This window comes from Crocodylus siamensis, chromosome 15, assembly GCF_052110815.1.
Source record: "Crocodylus siamensis isolate JL-2025a chromosome 15, ASM5211081v1, whole genome shotgun sequence".
Classification (NCBI taxonomy): domain Eukaryota; kingdom Metazoa; phylum Chordata; order Crocodylia; family Crocodylidae; genus Crocodylus; species Crocodylus siamensis.
Window position 1 is genome coordinate 41,711,897 of NC_143409.1, and position 19,605 is coordinate 41,731,501.

The 19,605-nt window shown below is 50.9% G+C and overlaps 1 protein-coding gene across 1 annotated transcript in view; it reads right to left on the minus strand.

The window, feature by feature from the left end:
• Window positions 1-19,605, minus strand: part of CCDC33 (coiled-coil domain containing 33) — a 213,635-nt gene that overhangs the window by 9,213 nt on the left and 184,817 nt on the right. Inside the window, exons 16-21 of the mRNA XM_090029238.1 lie at window positions 17,692-17,725; window positions 16,058-16,182; window positions 14,072-14,105; window positions 2,957-3,152; window positions 2,484-2,572; window positions 345-476 (exon numbers count right to left, since the gene is read on the minus strand). Coding sequence (XP_089885364.1) covers window positions 345-476; window positions 2,484-2,572; window positions 2,957-3,152; window positions 14,072-14,105; window positions 16,058-16,182; window positions 17,692-17,725 — 610 coding nt within the window. The remainder of the gene's footprint in view (window positions 1-344; window positions 477-2,483; window positions 2,573-2,956; window positions 3,153-14,071; window positions 14,106-16,057; window positions 16,183-17,691; window positions 17,726-19,605) is intronic.

Genomic DNA, 19,605 nt, shown 5'->3' on the forward strand with positions numbered 1-19,605 from the left:
CATGAGATTGGAGCAATGTATCCACCACAGGCCCCTCGATGGCATCTGTGCCCCTCTGCCAGTGTGTGATATGCAAGGTGGGTGCATTTAGAGCCAGGGAGATCTGCGCACTGCATCAGGCCACCTAAACACACCAACTGGACTGAGGCTCGCAGAAAGGGCACCTGCAGAGGTGCCACCTAGGAGTTTTGTCTACCTGTGGCTCACTACAAAATCTTCCCCAGTGGATGGGGTGTTCATTTTCAATACAGAGCACACCATACCAGGGGGAAGATAAGCCCAAGAAGAAGCAGGGCTGCCCAGCCACCCGGCTGTCCCACACCTCGCCTTGTAGAGCTGCCCACCTTCTCCTGTTGCTGCACGGTTTGTTCCAGGACTTTTATCTTGCCAACTTTCTCATTGTACTTCCTCAGCACCGCCTGCTGCTGCTGGTGGGCTCGCTGCAGTGTCAGCAGGTCCTTTTCCATGTCATTTTTCTGGTTGGAGAGAGACAAGAAGGCAAACTATCAGATCCTGAAGATGATTGTATCTGAAGATACAGGGAGTCCCTACAGAGGTAGAGGGACCCAGACAGACCCCGTAGGTCTCCCCGTGTTGCTAAGCAGTCTCTGAGGGGATTGTTGAGTCATAGAGGGGATTTACCTGAACTGAAAGCCCAAAGCTCTGCAATATTGCTTATCACTGGGCACAACTGCCTCAGCCTCCCCTGATCATTTTGGAGAGAGAGGGGACTTTGGCCCCAGCCCTGATCTGGAGCACAGTATGACTGTGTAATGGCCTGGGGCATCTCTGCTTCCATATTGACTTCTTGGTGCCAAGCTGCCCTTTCTCGGAGCAGCTCCTGGGCTGAGGTGCCTGAGCACCATGTTGTCTGCCCCTGAAGTGGCCTTTGGCTCCAAGCTGCCCACTCGCATCCCCACATCTAATCAGGACCACATTGCTCCTAATGCCCAGCTCTGCAAAGCCACTTCTTCCTTTCTCTGTGCGCTGACTCCTGCCCTCCCTGCACCCCTGCCAAGTGATTTCCTGCCCCTATGACCTTCCCACACCTCATCTCTTTCCCACTCCAGCCAGTTCAAGCGTTGCTGCTAAAGTTGACATCTGTTCCTGCTGCTTCCATCATTTCACCATGTGCCGCCTCATACTCCCCCTGGGGCTTGGCCTCACCCCCCTGCATCAGGTAATCCAGCATCTCCCCAGTTCTCCTGAGTCCACACTAAGTCTCATGCATAGGGCTGCCACCTACAGCCCTTGGGCCAAATCCCATCTTCTCTTGCTGCTAGCTGGAGGTCCTTGACAGTTGGAGGTTCCTGGCAAGTCCCTAACCACATCTCTGATTCCTGCTGGTGCCCCATTGCTCTGTGTGGCAGGCCAGTAGGGGGCACTCCTGCGTTGAGCCACCCACCTTCCTGCGCCCGACCACCTTCCAGACTCCCAATGCCTCCCTAGGGGCGCCTTATGCTTGGCTGATCCCTCTCCCGGAGCACACTCGCTAGTCTGGGGGTAACATCGCCGCCACCACCCCAAGAAGGGACTGTCTCGGCCCTGTGTCCTCGGGGAAACACAGGCCTAATAGTCCGACGGGTACTTGACCTGGTACAGGCACTTGGGGCACTTCCTGAAGTCAAGGGGGCAAAAAGTAAAGTCTCCCCTAGTTCGCAGACCTAAGGGTTCTCTTAGGCATAATTTAGACTCACCCCTCAATAAGTCTCCCACACCAGTCAAAAAGGAGAACTTTATTGATTACAGGGGGTAGGGTAAACTAGGGTACAGGGTTGAGCAATATCTTAGAAATCCTAGAGAGCAAACAGTGTGACTGAGGTAGCCTTTTGATTACGCATCTGTGTTACTGCCAGCTAAATATCTAATCCGATTGAGTAGCTTACTCACAAGCATCTTCCAGAGTTCTCCCGTTTCCCCTCTGGAGTCTTGGGGTGAGAGAGCGAGCTAGGTCCCGATGGCAAGGCTTCTCTGTCTCCCCTGCTTTGCTGCTGCTTCACCTCATGGCCGAAGAGAGAGAGCCTCCTCCCCCAACAACCTATATAGCCCCTGTGACCTCATTCACCTGGGCCAGTGGAGGTCAGCCCCAGTTGGCTGTCAGCCAACCAATTTGAAATACATCACCTGTTACCAGGCAGATTCCAGCTCCCCAGGTAAAAACCCCCCACCCAGGTGGCTGATGCCAGTCACGTAGGCAGAGGGAGCAGGTTTCCCCCCCCTCAGGAATGCAGCCAGCTCAGGTTACCTAAATAGACAGGCCGAGGGTGCGGTCCCCTGTGTGCTGGACCCATCCTAATCAAATGGTTGCAGCTCAGAGATTTTAGTCACAGTGTCACAGGGCAGAGATTTTGGGGAGAAACAAGGTGGCTTTCTGCCACACTCTGAACATCACTTCTGCTCACCCTTGAGGCTGGTTTGCAAAGCTCTGGGTATACTCACAGCTCTTTCCCTAGAGGACAGAGCCAAGCCCTCAGTGCCCTTACCCGGATCAGTTCATTCTGCAGCTGCTGGACTCGGTCCTTCAACTTCCTTATTTCCATTGTCTCAGCAGCTAGCTTCTGCCTGAGAGCCACTGCAAGAGACCACATAATTCAGTCAGTGCCAAGCAATGCATATTCATATCTGAGGCAGCAAACAGTCCACAGAGAGGTGGGAGGTGAAGCTGCCTGCCAAGGGATGGCAGAGACATAGCAGGGCATAGGGCAGGCTGGGCATGATGGGCATTGGCAGGGCTGTGCGGAGAGGGGCAGGGCTGGAACAGGAGGACACATGGGCTGATCATACTTGGTGGGCTCTGCAGGGTGGGGTGGGGCTTTTCCCCACTGTCTTGCTCTATCCAAGGCTCCCCACCCTTTGCTTTCTGTAGGCAGACACGCACTGCCCACTCCTTCCTCCTGGCATCCCCCTCCCTCCTCTGCAACACCCAGAGGTGGAGGGGGCAGCTGTGGGGCCTTACCAATCCGGTCCACAATCTCTGCCTTGGTCATGACATCGATGTCGACGTCATCCAGCAGGGTACGGCCTAGGTCCTTGTGCATGTTGAGGTTGCGGCGCAGGTTGCTGTTCTCGGTCTCCAGGTTGACAACATGCCTACGCAGGGACAGGATGTCGTCCGCCATCCTCGTCAGGGCCAAGCGGTAGGTGTCTGGCTCCTGCCAGGGACAACATAGCATCTGATACAGGTCATGGAGGTTCACTGGCCAATCCCCAACTTAAAGGCACATGCTTAGCAAGAGGCCTTCTCCATCCTCTGACCATTCATCCTAGGCACCAAGACTGCTGGGCTAAAGCTCATGCCACCGGCTCAAAAGGACTCACTGGGCAAGGTAATGGGTGGGCACATAGACTGTACTGACACCTTGAAGACTCTGGTAAGCATCACTATGTCCCAGCCGTCCATCCAACACCCATAGGGCGCCAAAAGCCACAGTACCTGGGAGCCATGGCCCGCATGGTAGTATATTAACATACGATGCTTCCATCCAGAGATCTCCAAGCCCTGTGGCTGGGTCATGATGACTGTCCCTATGTTTCAGAAGGGGAAGAATCAAGAAATCAACCTACAGGGACAACAGCCAAACCTCTTGACTCACAGGCATGTCATCACTGCACTCTTCTCCCCATTGTATCTGCCACTCTTGGGTCAGAGAGATCTCCAGCTGCTGTACACTTCCTACCCCTGCTTGAGCTGGAGATCTCAGGGACACTGTCCCCCAGAGACCTCAGCCCCTGGGCTTCCTTCCAGGTGACATGTGGAAGTCTAAGGGGGCAGCTGCTCCTGCTCACTCCCAGGTCTAGCTCAGTTGTGCGGCCTGCTCAGGTTTAGTTCTGTTGCTGTACATCTTTGGTGCAAGCCCCAAGCTGTTGAAGAGGGCTGGACTGACAATGCCTAACCACAGGCCTCTGTCTCAGCACAAGCAATGAACTTCACCCCCTGCTCATAATCTCCATGCCTCATGCCACCAAGGGCACCACAAATGGCACCTCCCCTCTTCACATCATGTTAGGACAAGAGTCAGTTACTCCCAGCCTTGCTTGGCAGAGTTGCCCACAGCCAAGCAGCCCCATCTCATTTCACACCCTTCCTCTGAGGTCAGTCATCATCTTCCGCCCCCACCATCCTCCTCCTATCCCCACCTGGCATGAGCAGGTCTCAGTGAGCCCCTCACTAGTGTGATGCACCCCATATCAAAATTGCAGTCAGGACAAACAACATAGCTGTGTTTATTAGCTTGGCATGTTCCACTCCTATATCCTACTTCCTCATGCTCTGTGCATCTGCCAGTGACCCTTCATGCACCCTTCCCTGCAGCTCTTAACCCATCATCATGTGACCCACTGAGCGACAGGACCAGACCTGAGAACATGGCAATGCTTGGGCTCTGATTTTTCAAGCTCGTGCCATGGCAGGGATGGCATCTTCACACCCAGCTCCATCTCTCGAAGGCTCCCAACAAGACAGTGGCTTAGGAAGGGCCATCTAGAGGAGAGCCACGCGCATGATCAGAGGTCAGGAAAACAGATCTTACGATGATAGGCTGAGAGACATGGGACTCTTTAGCCTGGAAAAGCGTAGGCTCAGGGGTGATCTGATGGCCACCTATAAGTTTATCAGGGGTGACCACCAGGATCTGGGGGAAAGTCTGTTCACCAGAGCGCCCCAAGGGATGACGAGGTCGAACAGTCATAAACTCCTGCAAAACCGTTTCAGGCTGGACATAAGGAAGAATTTCTTTACCGTCCGAGCCCCCAAGGTCTGGAAGTCTGCCATCAGAGGTGGTTCAAGCACCTACATTGAACACCTTCAAGAGTAAATTGGATGCTTATCTTTCTGGGATCCTATGACCCCAGCTGACTTCCTGCCCTTTGGGCAGGGGGCTGGACTCGATGATCTCCCGAGGTCCCTTCCAGCCCTGATGTCTATGAAATCTATGAAATCTCAGATTTAGTGGGCAGCTCACAACATATTCCTCTCCTGGCTTCATCTCTGGCCTTGCCCTTCGTTCTCCTGACTGCCTTTGGGAATGAGCGTCGAGGGCACCAACTACTGCATCCCTCCACCAATCATGTTGCTACAGCCATACGGCGCTTAATAAATTAGCAGATAGTCCCTCTGCAGTGCTTTGTGCTCTGAACACATCACAGAGCAGGCTCTTCCCCATCAATTCCTCTTCCCCAGCCCCACAAGGGCTGCTCTGATGACTGGTGCAATGTAGCCCACAAATGGTTTGTCTTCATACTGCAATGAGAGGGCTCACACCAAAGCAGGCTGTACTTATGGCCCCTCTAGCTCTGTTAAGTGAGCCTATCATAACACCTCCATGGGAAGGCAGTTTCTGGGAGCAGAGGGCTCTTTATCATAATGAGATCCAGTGGTTGAAAACCAAAGCTAGACAGATTTAGGCTAGAAAGAAGGTGCAAAATTTGACCCCTGGGGGTCATTCATCACTGGCACAACTGGCCTACAGAAGCTATTGATTTTTCATCACTTGAGGTCATCGCTGGTTCATTCAAAAAGACACGCGCTATCTCAGACACAAGTTATTGGCAGAGTTGGCTGTTTGGGTAGAGGTCATTGAAATGGTTTTTCACTGTAAAAATGCCAATTTGTTGAAAGCAAAAAGTCTTTACAGAAAATGTATTTGTTTCAACACAAAGGAAAGGCTTCTCAGGTCCAGGAAGGAATAGTAGGAATACTCAAAATAATGGAATAGCCAAAGCCTGGTAGTAAAGGAGCTCTGATGGGTGTTGGAGACAAGCTCAAGTCAAATTAGGCAAAGCGAGGTTGCCCAAAAGCAGCAAGGCTGCTAATATCACTGATCTTTTGGCTAAATGGGGGCACACAGACCCCATTTCACCTTCCTCCCTTACCTGTGTGCAATAAAATGAAAAGGTTTTTTTGCTTTGGAATGAAACTATAAAAAAAACAGACACTACAACCTCAATTGGTAACACAAAGCAGAAGTCCTGTTTCTCAACCAGCTCCCACTACTAGGCTCAGTGCAAGAATTACCGGGTGAGTTCTCTGGTCTGTGGATTGTTGGAGGTCAGATAAGATGATCAAAAGCAGGTCCCGTCTCCACCCGAAGGCTTATGAATAATTCTCACAATTTGTAAGTGCTCTGTGATCTGCAGCTAAACGTTACAACCCCTATTTCAGAGGTGGGGAAACTGAGGCACAAAGTGATTGGCCACGGCCTGGTCAAAGTCAGCAGTAAAACTGAGGTGTGGTGCCACTCTCAGTCCAATGCTCTGATCCCTAGATCACACTGACGCCTATCTGCTGCTCCACAAATCTTTTCCTGAGCCAATGAACACATACCAAAGAGCCTGAAGGAACCACAGAAGAGCAACAGTGGGCTCATCTACACGTGTACATTTACTGCACAGTAACCAAAATTACTGCGCAGTATGGGTGTGCATCTACACGTGTATGCCCATACTGCATAGTAAATATGGCAACTTGAGCATAAATTTGATACCTGAGTCATGCAGGTATCAAATTTACGTCCGATGACTTATTGAGCAGTAATGCACATGTAGATGCCTCACTGCACAGTAACACTGTGTGTGTGGACTGACTTGGGTCCCAAGTCAGTCCACACACAGAATTAATGTGCCTTAATGTCTCCATGTGTAGATGCCGGCCTATTCCTGCTTACTGTGCAGTAATTTACTGTGCAGTAAATTTAAGCTGGAATTAATGCGTGTGTAGACATGCCCAGCGTGGCTAAATGAGGGTAGAGATTTGATATATTAAACTCTGGGGCACTTGAGGGACTGGAGCTGAAAGGACGTCTCTTGCTAGCGTAATTCCAGAGTAACACCAGCAGTGGGAGCTGCTCACTGGGAACAACATCTGGCCCCTGGTGCTCCTTTAAGAAGACATGGGTGAGAGAACAGTCCAAATTCTCTCCCCAGCCTCCAACCTGTGCATGCACAGCAGCTTTTTCAGGGGAGGCGATAACCTTGCCTTGGTTTGCAGTAAGGGCAAGGGCGGGCTCAAAGCCCTATCTGAGGAATGGCTTTTACCAAAGCAAGACCAGTGGAGTTAGCCAAGGGTAGCATGTGCGCTCTCACCAAGGTCAGAGCTGGAGGAGAGAAGAGGCTGCTTGCCAAATGCTTCAGCCATCCAGAGACAGATTAACTGTTTGATACCACCCAGCGCTCCCCCTCCAGTACGGCTTCCAGCACTATACTAATTACACCTCCTTGTGTTTTGGGTCCCAGCATCCCTGTGATTCCCTGATACCTCCAAGGGGAACACACCTGTTGCATTGCTACTCTTCACAAGGCTCCTGGTCACCCACCCAGCCACGCACAGGCAGAGACACCTGCTGTAATGTGTCCATGCAGGTCCAAGACCAATGCACCCTAAAGAGCTAGGGGCATTCTGGGGGACACGACTCACAGTCCACTGGGGTGGTACAGGATGATAGCAACATGGCAGCAGAGAAAAGGAACCCTGGGAGGAGCTGAATGCTTGGAGTGCATTGGCCCATTCTTGCAAACCCTGCCTTCTGGAGAAGATGTTTAAATACCCACTTGCCCCTGGATTAGAAGCATTATTAAGGATGGGCAGAGAAGCTTAGTAATAACCCTCCAGTGATGCAAAACAGAGGCAGTTACTAGAAGCAGCCCAGGACATTCTTAGGACTAGAGGCCTGCTCCAGCTGTTGCTGAAATGCAGATGGGCACCATAGGAGCTATGACTGGCTGGAAATAATAGCAGATCTCTTATTCACTCTCTATGAGGATTTCTAGATGGAAGCAACACTCACTTGCAGACCCAAAACATGATACCAAGTCTTAAAAGTGTGTCCACCCACAGCTTTTCTGCTGGTGAGTTTGAACGTGACCTAAATCTCAGAGGTCTTGGTGGGTGCTAAATCTGAGGCTGTGGCACATTGCAGGGATGAGCACGGCATCCCCAAGACACTGCCATTTGGTTTTCACTCAGTACAGCCTCTCAGGCACATTCCTTCTGCCACGTTGTAGGCAGGTAGCAGGCATACGTACCTCCACAAAACCGGGAACCATGTTAAACACATCAAGAAGCTGTAAATTACAGCCAGGCCCTCAAATATCACCACACCTGCTCTGAGGAGTATATCTACCATATCTGCCCATGAAAATTGCTTTTCCCCAATCTGTGTGAATGTAAGTTAGGTCTGGGCCCTGATACATATTATAGAATCATAGAAAAATAGGGTTGGAAGAGACCTCAGGAGATCATCTAGTTCAACCCCCTGCTCAAAGCAGGACCATCCCTGCCTAGATCATTCCAGCCAGGGTTTTGTCGAGCTGGGCCTTAAAAATCTCCAAGGATGGAGAATCCATCACCTCTCTGGGTAACCTGTTCCAGTGCTTTACTACCCTCCTCGTGAGAATGTTTTTCCTGGTAACCAAGCTAAACTTCCCTTGCTGCAACTTGAAACCATTCCTCCTTGTTCTGTAATTCATCCCTGTTCCTTGTTCCTTCATTATGGCAAATGTAGTGCAAGGGGAAAATCTAAGTCTGATCCCAGCCACTGAAACTCAGGAATAATTCCACTGAGGATCAGACTCCAAAGGTGTTCTCCTTGGGGACAATGCATGCAGTACATGGGAAGCATCTCCCTTAATCTTGGCTGCCTACCCCAGCCGAAGCCCCATCAAACAAAACCAGCAGAGTGGTAACTAATGACAAGGATGGGGCAGTGATACAGACCAGCCTGGGTCTTTGGGTAAAGTAGGCTTGTTTGAACACTGGGCAATTCACTGCCTGCAATGGCTCCAGCTGACTCTGGAGACTTGCTTCAGGCCATCCCCAGGTGAGGTTCTGTGACAGGAGCTCAGCGAAAACAGCCATAATGGTTGCTTCTGGCCTCAAAAGCTAAATATTGATCATCTTGGAAGGTCCCTGCATTTGTGCTGGTGAAAGAGTTTGATGAAACATGGTGTGAAGCAACAGTCTGTACCTAGTTGTCAGGCAAGCAGCAGGGTCTGCAGGTAGCTGGGGCTTGGTCGTAAGGAGGAAGTGGCCGATCTGCAAGCCCTTCTATCAGCTGTCACAGCTGCACTTCTCACGGCCTCGGGGAGAAATGACCATGACAGATCTGTCTCTGTGCCAACACTGCTGAATTCACAGGCACTTGGCCTTGCTGCTGGCCTTCGAGGTGGATGCTGCCTTAGCCTGGGTTGCAGAGCCTTGGGGGAGGCCTGTTTGTTTTAAAACAATGGAGAGGATAGGCTGGAAAGCATGAGTTCCTCTCCTTCAAGTGAGGCATGCCAACCCCATGGACGCACATCACGGATGGGGGACTGATTAGCTCTCGGTTGACTGGGTTAGCTTAGCGGGGGCTCACGTTCCAGAGACGCTGCCAAGCATTGCAACTCTCCTCCCCCGGCTTACACTGCAGCACACAGTACTATTCCAGGGAGGTCCCTTATGAAGAAGCAAATGACTGGTTGACAGCAGTAGTAGATCTTTTACCCACTCCCTGTGAGGACTTCTACATGGAAGCAACGCTCACAGACCCCACACATGCCTTAAAAAGTATTACTTCAGGGGGTCCCTTACGAAGAAGTCCCCTTATGAAGAGGGAAGAAGCCAAGAGAGGTCTATACAACCCCCAGCATTTCATAGCAAATAGGTGTCTTTCTGCAGGGTTGATGACTCCCCACCCTGTAGAGTTTTACCCACAGCAAGGGATTCCTCATGGGAGTGTTAGAAAAATACTCATTCAAAGGGTTGGGATTTTCCATTAAATCTGCAAGAGCCTTTTACTAGGGCAGGGGTGTCAAACAGATGGGCTGTGAAGGTCCTCAAGGGGCCAGGAATTTGGGGGCAGGGTGAGTGGGGCTGGGGACTACCACTGCAATCAAGGGTATGGAGCCATAGTGGGGATGTGTGTTGGCAGCGAGGGTGAGCGATGGCTGTAGTAACCCCTGAAGCTCCCTGATGCCACTGACTGTCACGGTCACTGCTTGCCCTGCTGACAGGTGGGTCTAGATCCAGGTCCTGCGGAGCCCTGTGGCCTATGGGGCTGGGTGAGTTTAACCTCCTTGCTGTAGTGAGAGCAAGGGGGCCTTGAGGCTGCACTGAACCTCATGGAGGGGGCCCAAAGGTTGTCTCTAGTGTTACCTCCACAGCCCTGTTGGCTGAGACATGGGTTATGTCATGGCAGACCCAGGTGACCAGGTTCCCTGGGGCCTGAAACCCATCTTGGCTCCCTTGATGGCTTCAGGCAATGGTGCTTTTGAAATGGTGCCTCTCACTGCTGTGTTCTGGCTCCTGTGTGGCTCCCATGTCAGCCCACAGCAATGTGCAATCTGCAGCCAGAGGTATCGGATCAGCTGTGGCCTGGGCTTCATGCATCAACCGGCCAGGCCTGCACGGAATTAGTTCAATGTGCTGCCTCCTCCCAGGTTGGCCAAAAGAGGTTTGCTGGTCTGAGCTGGGTAAGACCCCTGCACTTGAACCCCAACTCTGTCTATACTGCCCTAATGAACTTGAGTTCTGGCCATATTGTTCAGACGTCACTTGCTGATGTCACTGGAAGTGCTTTTACCCTAAACCCCCTTCTCCCAATCACCTCCCAGTTTCTTTGATCCCTGGCTATTCCTTCTGCCTGTTTGCATCTCTGTCACGTCCCAAAGAGAGCTAGGTGGCTGTGTTAGTCTGAAGTCAGATGCAGCATCTTCTACCCCTGGATGAGACCCCAGCTAAACAAATACCGAGCCCTGGGTTCCCAGAATCAGAGAGAAGCAGGGCTGGAAGGGATCTTCACAGGTCATCTAGTCCAACCTCCTGACTGAGGCAGGATCATCCCTACTCAAATCATCCCATACATATCCATCATCCAATCTATTAGCAGAATTACAGTCAGCCCTCACTCAAAACCAGACTTAAGACCCTAACCTGTCACAGATAAAGCAGGGGGACCATAGTAGCCAATATCCTATACAGGTTTTTAATATACACTCAAAAAGATCCCAGGAAGAGGACCACGTCCCCAACTACAAAGGAAGGCAAAACCCCTCCCAGCCCATACCAACCTGACTACAGGGTAAAATTCCTTTGTGACCTCAAATATGAAAATCGGTCTGACCCTGAGGGGAGAGACGAGACCCTCTAGCCACGAACCTCCAGGTTGAAGTCCCAGCAGGAGCACTGGCACACCCCAGCTAAAATCCTCAGCCTGGGCTGCAGCCAACACCCAATGCCTTTGAGGAAGTCTTAAGAAAGCCCTGACATGTAGCAGCAGGGAGGAGAGGGGGTGGAAATTCCCTCTCAGCCCCACAAGGAAACCAGCAAAGCCCAGAGGCATGGAAAACACCCGCAGTAAAAGGTAGGTATAGCGATGCCTGGATCATCCCTGATCAGTGGCTGTCCAACCTCTTCTTGAACACCGCCAGTGATGAGGAGGCCACAAATCCCTGAGGCAGCTGATTCCACTGCCCCACACTTCCAACAGTGAAAAGTTTTTCCCTGCTCCCCCAACTAAACCAGCTTTGCTATAGCTTCAATCCCTTACCACAACTGACAACTTAAGGGGATCTCCCTGGCCCCCAACAGAAAAACAGTGCAAGAGACTTTTCTTTTCCCAAGTTGAGATCTGCCCTACCAAAGACAGTCAGACTCAAGCACATACAGCCGAGACAGAGCCAGACTAGCTAGTTTGACCTTTCTGTCACTCCTCTTTCTTCCCTGCCTCTTCAGTTACCTCCCACTGCCCCAAATCCAAAATAAGGCACAATACCACATTTACTGCTTGCTTTTCTAAAATAGGGAAACCTTTTGTCCTGGGGCCAGGAGGCTTACAAGAGCAGGATGCACCTTTAGACCATTACCCTTCCCTCCGAACAACACCTGCGTTCCTCAAGACACAATTCCACCAGCCCCTGTGAGCCCTCACTGACCGGTATCAAATGATACACTCGGTTGACTGGGACAGCAGCCATCCAGTCAAAAGCTGGAGAAAATAAATGTCTAGTGGAACAATTTCCATCAGAAAGTTTGACTGATCAAAAGCAAAACATTTTGAGGAAAAGTAGTGATTGCAATGAGTGGTAGTTGTTGCAACATAACTAACTGAAAACAAAGCAAATCTCCCAGGTCAAAGGGCACCATTTCCACTTCTCTGGAATGGAGCATCTCGACTTTCCATTTCAAAATGACCTTTCATTTCATTTCAACTGAGGTCAGTGGAAATAATCAGAGAAAACTCTTTCAATCGACCCCAAATACATTTGTTTTTCAGAAGGCCGTTTCAAGAGAAATTTCTTTTCTTTTTCTTTTTTTGTTCAGTCCATTTCAGAGGGGAAAAGAAAAAACTTTCAACAGCATGAATGTGTGTGAAGCAACAAAACATCCTGGTTCATGGCAGCTCAACTCAGTTCCCTTCCTGATAAATCCTGAAGGATGATCCTGCAATTCCTACTTTTTCCGGCAGAGAGAAGCATTTCATTGTAAATGCCAAGACACTGAATATTTTTCAGCTGTTTTCAACCTTTTTCCATTTGCAGACCCCTACAATATTTCAAATGGAGGTGCAGAGCCCTTTGAATTGTAAATGCGGGTATTCACATACTTTTGATTGATCATGGTCATCTTTTGTGGGCCCATTAGACATAGCCGGTGGACACCCAGGGGTCTGTGGACTATAGGTTGAAAATCACTGGCCTAGATTCTACATCTGGTGAATCCCAGCCCAGAGTGGGGTTACCCCTCCCATTTATTAGTCTCTTTTCCTTGGTTCCTGTTGGAGCGAGATCCAAAGCTTCCATGTCTGTGTCCTTTTTTGTGCACTTCCGATGACAAGGTTAGTATAATTTTAGGAAGGGCTGGTGATGAACTCATATGCTTTCTGTAGGCAGTGCCACTGGTCTATCCCATCCCTTGCTTTCGTAGGTTATTTACTGGCACCTGTGTGCGGGGCAGTGGGTATATTGCACTAGTTGTTCTGAAAGGCTGATAAAAAAACGGCAGCTAAAGGCAGCAGAAAAGCCTCACCTAACTCTGTAAAATTTGGACCAAGCCCCAACATGAAACTTCAGGCTTTCATTTCAACGACAGCCCAGCCCTGCCTGCTGTCAAGCTAATTTGTTCTAGGTCAGGGCTGTCCAGCTGCTAAGCATCTGAGGGGTCTCACACACCATGAGCTGCACCAACAGGAGGTACACACTGTAGGGACTGCTTTAGTAGGGTCCATGGGTCCCCAAGGCTGCACCAAGCGCATGGGTGGGCTGGCACTCCTCCACCCCACTGGGCATCCCCACTCCCATGCAGGTCCCTGTGGGCTCTCCCATGAGACCACACAGCACAGCTGTTGCAGGCAGCTAGCTCCCCTGGTCAGTCTGGGGTGGGCAGGAAGAGAGGAGGAGCTCCAAGACCCTGGCTGCTGCAGCTGGAGTGCAAGGGGCAGCAGTGGCCAGGTGGGAGCCTGGGGACAGCAGCAGCTGGGTGGGAGCCTCATGGCTGCATGTTAACTCCTTGCTTGTCCATGGGTTACCAGCTGGACAACCCTCTTCTTGGTTATCGACAGAACAACATCCTGTTTTCAGGGTTGTCCTGGTGAATTATAATATTCCATTCAGTTCACTGAACCCTCCCTGCAACAGTCAGGCAGAAGCAACACAACATGGAAGAGGGCCCGGCAATTGGATGACAGCCAGGCTATTTGGGTTGTAAATGCTCATTCCAGCTCAACTCAAAGCAGCCAGCAGCCATAAAAAAGCAACAGGACTCCTGCCAATCCATGCGACCAGGCACTGCAGATGCCCAGCAATTTTCTTACTGGGTTTGGGCCCTCATTGCTGTCCCAGCCCCATGGGGTCAGGCAGCTCATTTCATAAAATCATAGAGAAGTGGGACTAGAAGGGACCTCAAGAGGTCCAACCCGCAGGGGGGAATTTTTCCCAGACCCATCTCACCCCTTCCCTGGTTTGGTCAGTTAGAGCTGGGCTGTACCAGGTCTACAAGGCCCATTTGCCCTTATTTCCAGCTTTTCCTTTGCCCTCCCGGGATTCTTACCATCACAGCCCTTCTAGGCATAGAAACAAGCATCCCCATTTCTCAGACACTCACCTGATCCTGTTGGTGCGTGATGACATCCCGGGGTCTACAGAACAGAAAGCAAAAGGTCATGGTTGGAGTCACCTGCCTTAGCCACTCACAAGTCTCTCAGAGCAAGAAATAACTGCATATCCACGAGGGGCCAGCAGGGGAGATCACGCTTAGGGGCAACCAACACAGGTTCATTAGCGGCAGGTCCTGTCAGACCAACCTGGTGGCCTTCTATGATCAGATCACCAAATCCTTAGATGCAGGGGTAGCAGAAGACATAGTCTTCCTGGACTTTCGGAAGGCCTTCGACACTGTCTCACCCTGTTCTCATTAAGAAACTGGTGGACTGTGGTGTCAACACCCACACAGTCAATTGGGTCGCCAACTGGCTGGAGGGCCGCACCCAGACAGTGGTGGTGGACAGGTCATTTTTGGCCTGGAGGGATGTGGGCAGTGGGGTCCCCCAGGGCTCGGTCCTTGGGCCCTCACTGTTCAACATCTTCATCAGTGACTTAGATGAGAGGGTAAAAAGCACCCTGTTCAAATTTGCTGATGACACTAAGATGTGGGGGAAGTGGGCACGCTAGAAGGGAGGAATAGGCTGCAATCAGACCTAGACAGGTTACAGGGGTGGGTGGATGAGACTAGGATGGGATTCAACACTGACAAGTGCAAAGTGCTGCACCTGGGGAGGAAAAACTGGCATCATACCTACAGGCTGGGGAACCCCCTTCTTGTCAGTGCAGAGGCAGAAAAGGATCTTGGAGTCATCATTGACTCCAAGATGAACATGGGCCGGCAGTGTGGGGATGCAGTCAGGAAGGCCTACCATACCTTGTCATGCATCCACAGATGCATCTCGAGCAGGTCCAAGGAGGTGATCCTCCCCCTGTATGCGGCACTGGTCAGGCCGCAGCTGGAGTACTGCGTCCAGTTCTGGGTGCCACACTTCAGGAGGGATGTGGACAACATGGAGAGGGTCCAGAAGAGGCCACTCACATGATCAGGGTGCAGCAGGGCAAGCCCTATGAGGAGAGGCTACGGGACCTGAACCTGTTCAGCCTCCAGAAGAGAAGGCTGAGGGGGGACCTGGTGGCCTGTTACAAACTAGTGAGGGGGAACCAGCCAGCATTGGGGGAGTCCTTGTTCCCCTGAGCACGACCAGGAGTGACCAGGAAGAACAGTCACAAGCTGGCAGAGGGTAGAATCAGGCTAGACATTAGGAGGTGCTACTTCACTGTCAGGGCAGCTAGGATCTGGAACCAACTTCCAGGAGAAGTGGTGCTGGCTCCTACCCTGGGGGTCTTTAAGAGGAGGCTGGATGGACACCTTGCCGGGGTCGTTTGACCCCAGTACTCTTTCCTGCCATGGCAGGGGGTCAGACTAGATGATCTACTCAGGTCCCTTCCAACCCTAGAAACTATGAAACTAGGTCTACGCACTAGCTGGGATGCTGGGAGAGACCCAGCCCACACTCCATCACCTGGGAGATGTGGTCCCCATGTTAATGCAGTAGTTTGTCATTAGTAGATACCAGGTCACAGCTCAGCAGCTTGGATGTGCCCACTTCCATACAGCTCACTCCCTTGGCTCAGCATAGCAGATCAGGACTCAAGAACGTTGTCCTAACCTGGGGGATTATAAGCGGATGCAGGACAGATGCATTGGGAAGGCAGCACAGACACTGCCTCTGGTACAGGGGGCTGGAGTCAGCAAGGAGGCCTCCTTACCACAAGGAACATTCATATGAAGGAGGAGTAGGTTCAGGGGGAAACTCTCCCTACGGATGACTTTTTCCATGATTTCCTAGAGGGGGTGGCTCTCACACCATCCTCTAGAGCTCCAGCACTGGCCACTAGCAGACACACGACACTGGGCCCAGGGTCCATCCTACTCGGCAACACTCCTCCAAGCCCTGGAGGCTGCTGGCCAATAATGGAGCAGCCAGGAAGGGGACCTTAAGTGTGAAAAGCTTTCCAGCCTGATGTGAGATGGAGCTGTCCATACCTACTGATGGCCTCCTCGCTGCCAACGCCCCGGTCTTCTGTCATCTTGTAAGCAAATTTGTGGTTAAGAGGCAGAATCTTGGCAACAGCATCAGCAGGCGGGAGGAAGGTATCCCTTGTGGGGAGCTGCAAGGGAGCAGGTAGAAGGTCATAACACTGCAAGGTAGGGTCCTTCCAAAGATCTGGAGGGGCCAGGACCTGGAGCTGTGGCTGATGTGAACATCAGTGTATTTACTCCAGCTGAAGGTCTGGTCCATAACTTCGAACCAAGCCTTCAGCACAGTTCTCTGAGGCTCCCCTCATCACCCTGTCCTCTCATGAGGACACTTGTTTTAAAAGCAGCACTACATTCCCAATGAGGCCAGCTGCTCTGGCATTTCACAGGGCCCCTTTGATCCTTACGCTGCATCTTGGCAGAGATGCACACCAAAGCCCATGAGCACTTGGAGTCACCAAAGATCCCACCAGACACTCTCAATGCCAACTAGAGGGGTCCGTACCAATGTCTTGGCAAATTCCCATTTGTATTAACTGTACTCTCTGACAGCCCCTTGAGTTTTAACCTGACACCTGGTTCCTCATGGATTCACAAGCACCAGCATGACTTGGCACATGCATCTGGAAGAGAACGGGTGAAATGTTGGTGCCAGGAGGGTAGGCATCATGTGTGATAGCTTTCCTCAGGCCAGGGTGTTTCCAGCTCAGTCACAGACTCTTTGTGACTTTAAGAAAGCTACTTCACTGCTCTGTAACTCAGTTTTCCATCAGTGAAACAGGGGCAATACCACGTTGCCTCCCAGGAGTGCTGTGAGGGCCTCAGACATCATAGGGTTGAGTTGTAGAAGAATCTAGCTAAATAGCACACCTGCCCCCTTTTTGGATATGTGATCAGTGCTGGGTGAATGCACTGCCTTGTGCTCTTGTTCACTATGGGAAAACAGAATGCCCATCAATTTACATCGCATGCCATATGCAAACGATCTGTTTGCGCATGATGTGTAGGTGTTCAATTTATCAAGGATAAATCTTAGACATAACAGACAATACTCCACTGGTCACACAGCTGGGATGTAGAACATATGTTCCCTTCAGGAGGTTATTAAAGAATTTTAATATTAAAGCTCCAGTTATCTGAAACCTGGCTATCTCAGATTCACTGTGACCCAAAGCAGGGGTGGGAGGGGGAGGGGGGCGGTCTTGTTTCCAGATCTCTAGGCATAAGCATGGAGCACATGTTTGACTCTCTGAAACCTCAGCTATCCAAGATGATTTACTCCTGGCCGGAATGCCCTGAGGCTCCAGGCTTTAAAAGCACAATTAGGTACGGGTGAACCCAAATTTGATCACACTGAATCCCCACACCTGGAAAGAGGTCTCAGCATGTAACTCTTCAAAATGCAGTGCTCACCACCGAAGCTGCAGTGCTGAATTCAGGCCAGCAATGGGTGGTGGCACCTAGCAGTGTAAACAAGCCCAGGAGACGGACACAGGAGAGGATCACAAGATCCATTTTTGTGGTCAGCAGCCTCCACAGAGTACTCTCTTTACATTCATGACCCTGGCCCTCCCTGGCCTCTCACCCTTGCTGTCCTTCTAGGAATGGAACCAAGGCATCGCCATTCCTCAGACACTTACCTGATCTTGATCTTCCTTGGTGATGTTCTGGGGTCTACAGAATAGAAAGCGACAGGTCAGGTTGATAGTCACCTGCCTTGACCACTCACAAATCCATCAGAACAAGAAGTAACTGGAGAAGGCACCTCCTTCAGTCTCTCCCTGACTGGGCTATTTTGATCAACATAGAACAGAATCCCCATCCCAGGGACAGTGAAGACCTTGGAGGACACAGCAGGCAAAGGGTGGGCTGGGGTAGGAGAGTGCCACCCATGAAGCTGGGGGATACACTGCAGTTGGAGAAGGCACTGCAGAACTGACAGGGTTGAGGCATAGGGGGCAAGGAAGAGAACTGGGCAGGGCATGGCAAGAGACAACATGACTTTCTCAGGTTGGGTCTATGAACTAGCTGGGAGAATCCTAGAAACCCAGCCAAATCCCAATCACCTGGGACGTGTGGTCCCTATGCTAAAAGTGGTGGTGCAGGGCGCATCTACATGCACAATTAATGCAAAGCAATAAACTTCAGCTCATATTGTCTCGGAGTGTATTGTTCCTGGGTGCCACATTTGAACACACGCTTGGGACAGAAGCATGTTGAGCCAGGTCAGAGCAACCCTGGGCTGCTCTGACCCAGCTCAGTGTGCTGCAGAGAGGCTGGCGGGGACATGAGGGTGCTGCTCTGTGCAGCTAGCTGGCAGGCAGGCTCCACACTGAAGCACCCTCATGCCCTAGCCAGCTGTGTCAGCATCTACATGTGTGTTGCTATGCACTGAAGAACTCCGCAGTAGAACAGTACTTGTATTTACACATGTAGATGCCGAGATATTTACTGTGGAGCTAATTAGTCAGCTCTGCAGTAAACGTCTCATGTAGATGCATCTACAGACACTGCCCACGGCATAGGGACTTGAATCAGCCTGAGCATTTCCTGCTGTCAAGAAGAAATATTCACAAGACAGAAACGAAGGGAGCATTTCAGAAGGGAACTTGCTCCACAGCTGACTTCTTCCGTAATTTCCCAAAGCAGGTGGTTCTCACTGTGTACAGTTCTGGGCTCCCCATTTTAAGGCTGTGGAGAAATTATGGGTCCAGAGATGGGCAAATGGAATGATAAAGGAGTTTGAAAGGCAAGACATATGAGGAACTGGGTATATTCAGCTTGGAGGAAAGGAGATGCAGTAGTATTCAGATATCTGAAGGACTGCCATAAGGAAGAGGGAGAACAGCTTTTCTTCCCTGCTCTGGAGGTTGGGATGCAAGGCAATGGCTTTAAGTTACAGCGAAGCAGATTTAGATTGGATTTTAGGAAAAAAATCCCTACTCTTAGAACATGGAGGCAGTAAAACAGATGGCCCAGGGAAGTTGTGGGAGAACCATGCTTGGAGGTTTTCAAGAAAACTGTGGGTAATTAATAGACAGGGAGGACTAAGAGGTGGCATTCATGCAGGGCATTGGACCAGATAGCCCTTCTTCCAGCCCTGTGAGTCATAACACCATCCTCTGGAGCATCTGGCACTGGCCATCAACAGACACAGGAGTCAAGGTCTGATCCAGCCTGGCAACTCATATGCTGCCATTACCCCTCAGCTTGGGAATGTACATGCTGCTCACACAAGCACTTTGCTAAAGCATTGGCCAGAGTAGGCCTGACCAGCAAACCTGAGTGATGCATGAACTGTTCACATAAAAAAAAACTTGGCATGTGGGCCATATGTGCATTCCTACCAAAAGATGGGAGGGAAAGTTGGCTGGATAAAGTGCAGGACAGTCCAATACCAGGATGATAAGGCTGGAACAGAAATACCCAGGTCAGGATGTGAAACAAGCCCATGGTACAGGATGCAATATGTAGTTTGTTTTGATCACTGTAAAAGGGAAAATTGGAAATCAGGGGAACTTTGTAGCAGCCTAGGGGAGCCTGCATGGTGTTGG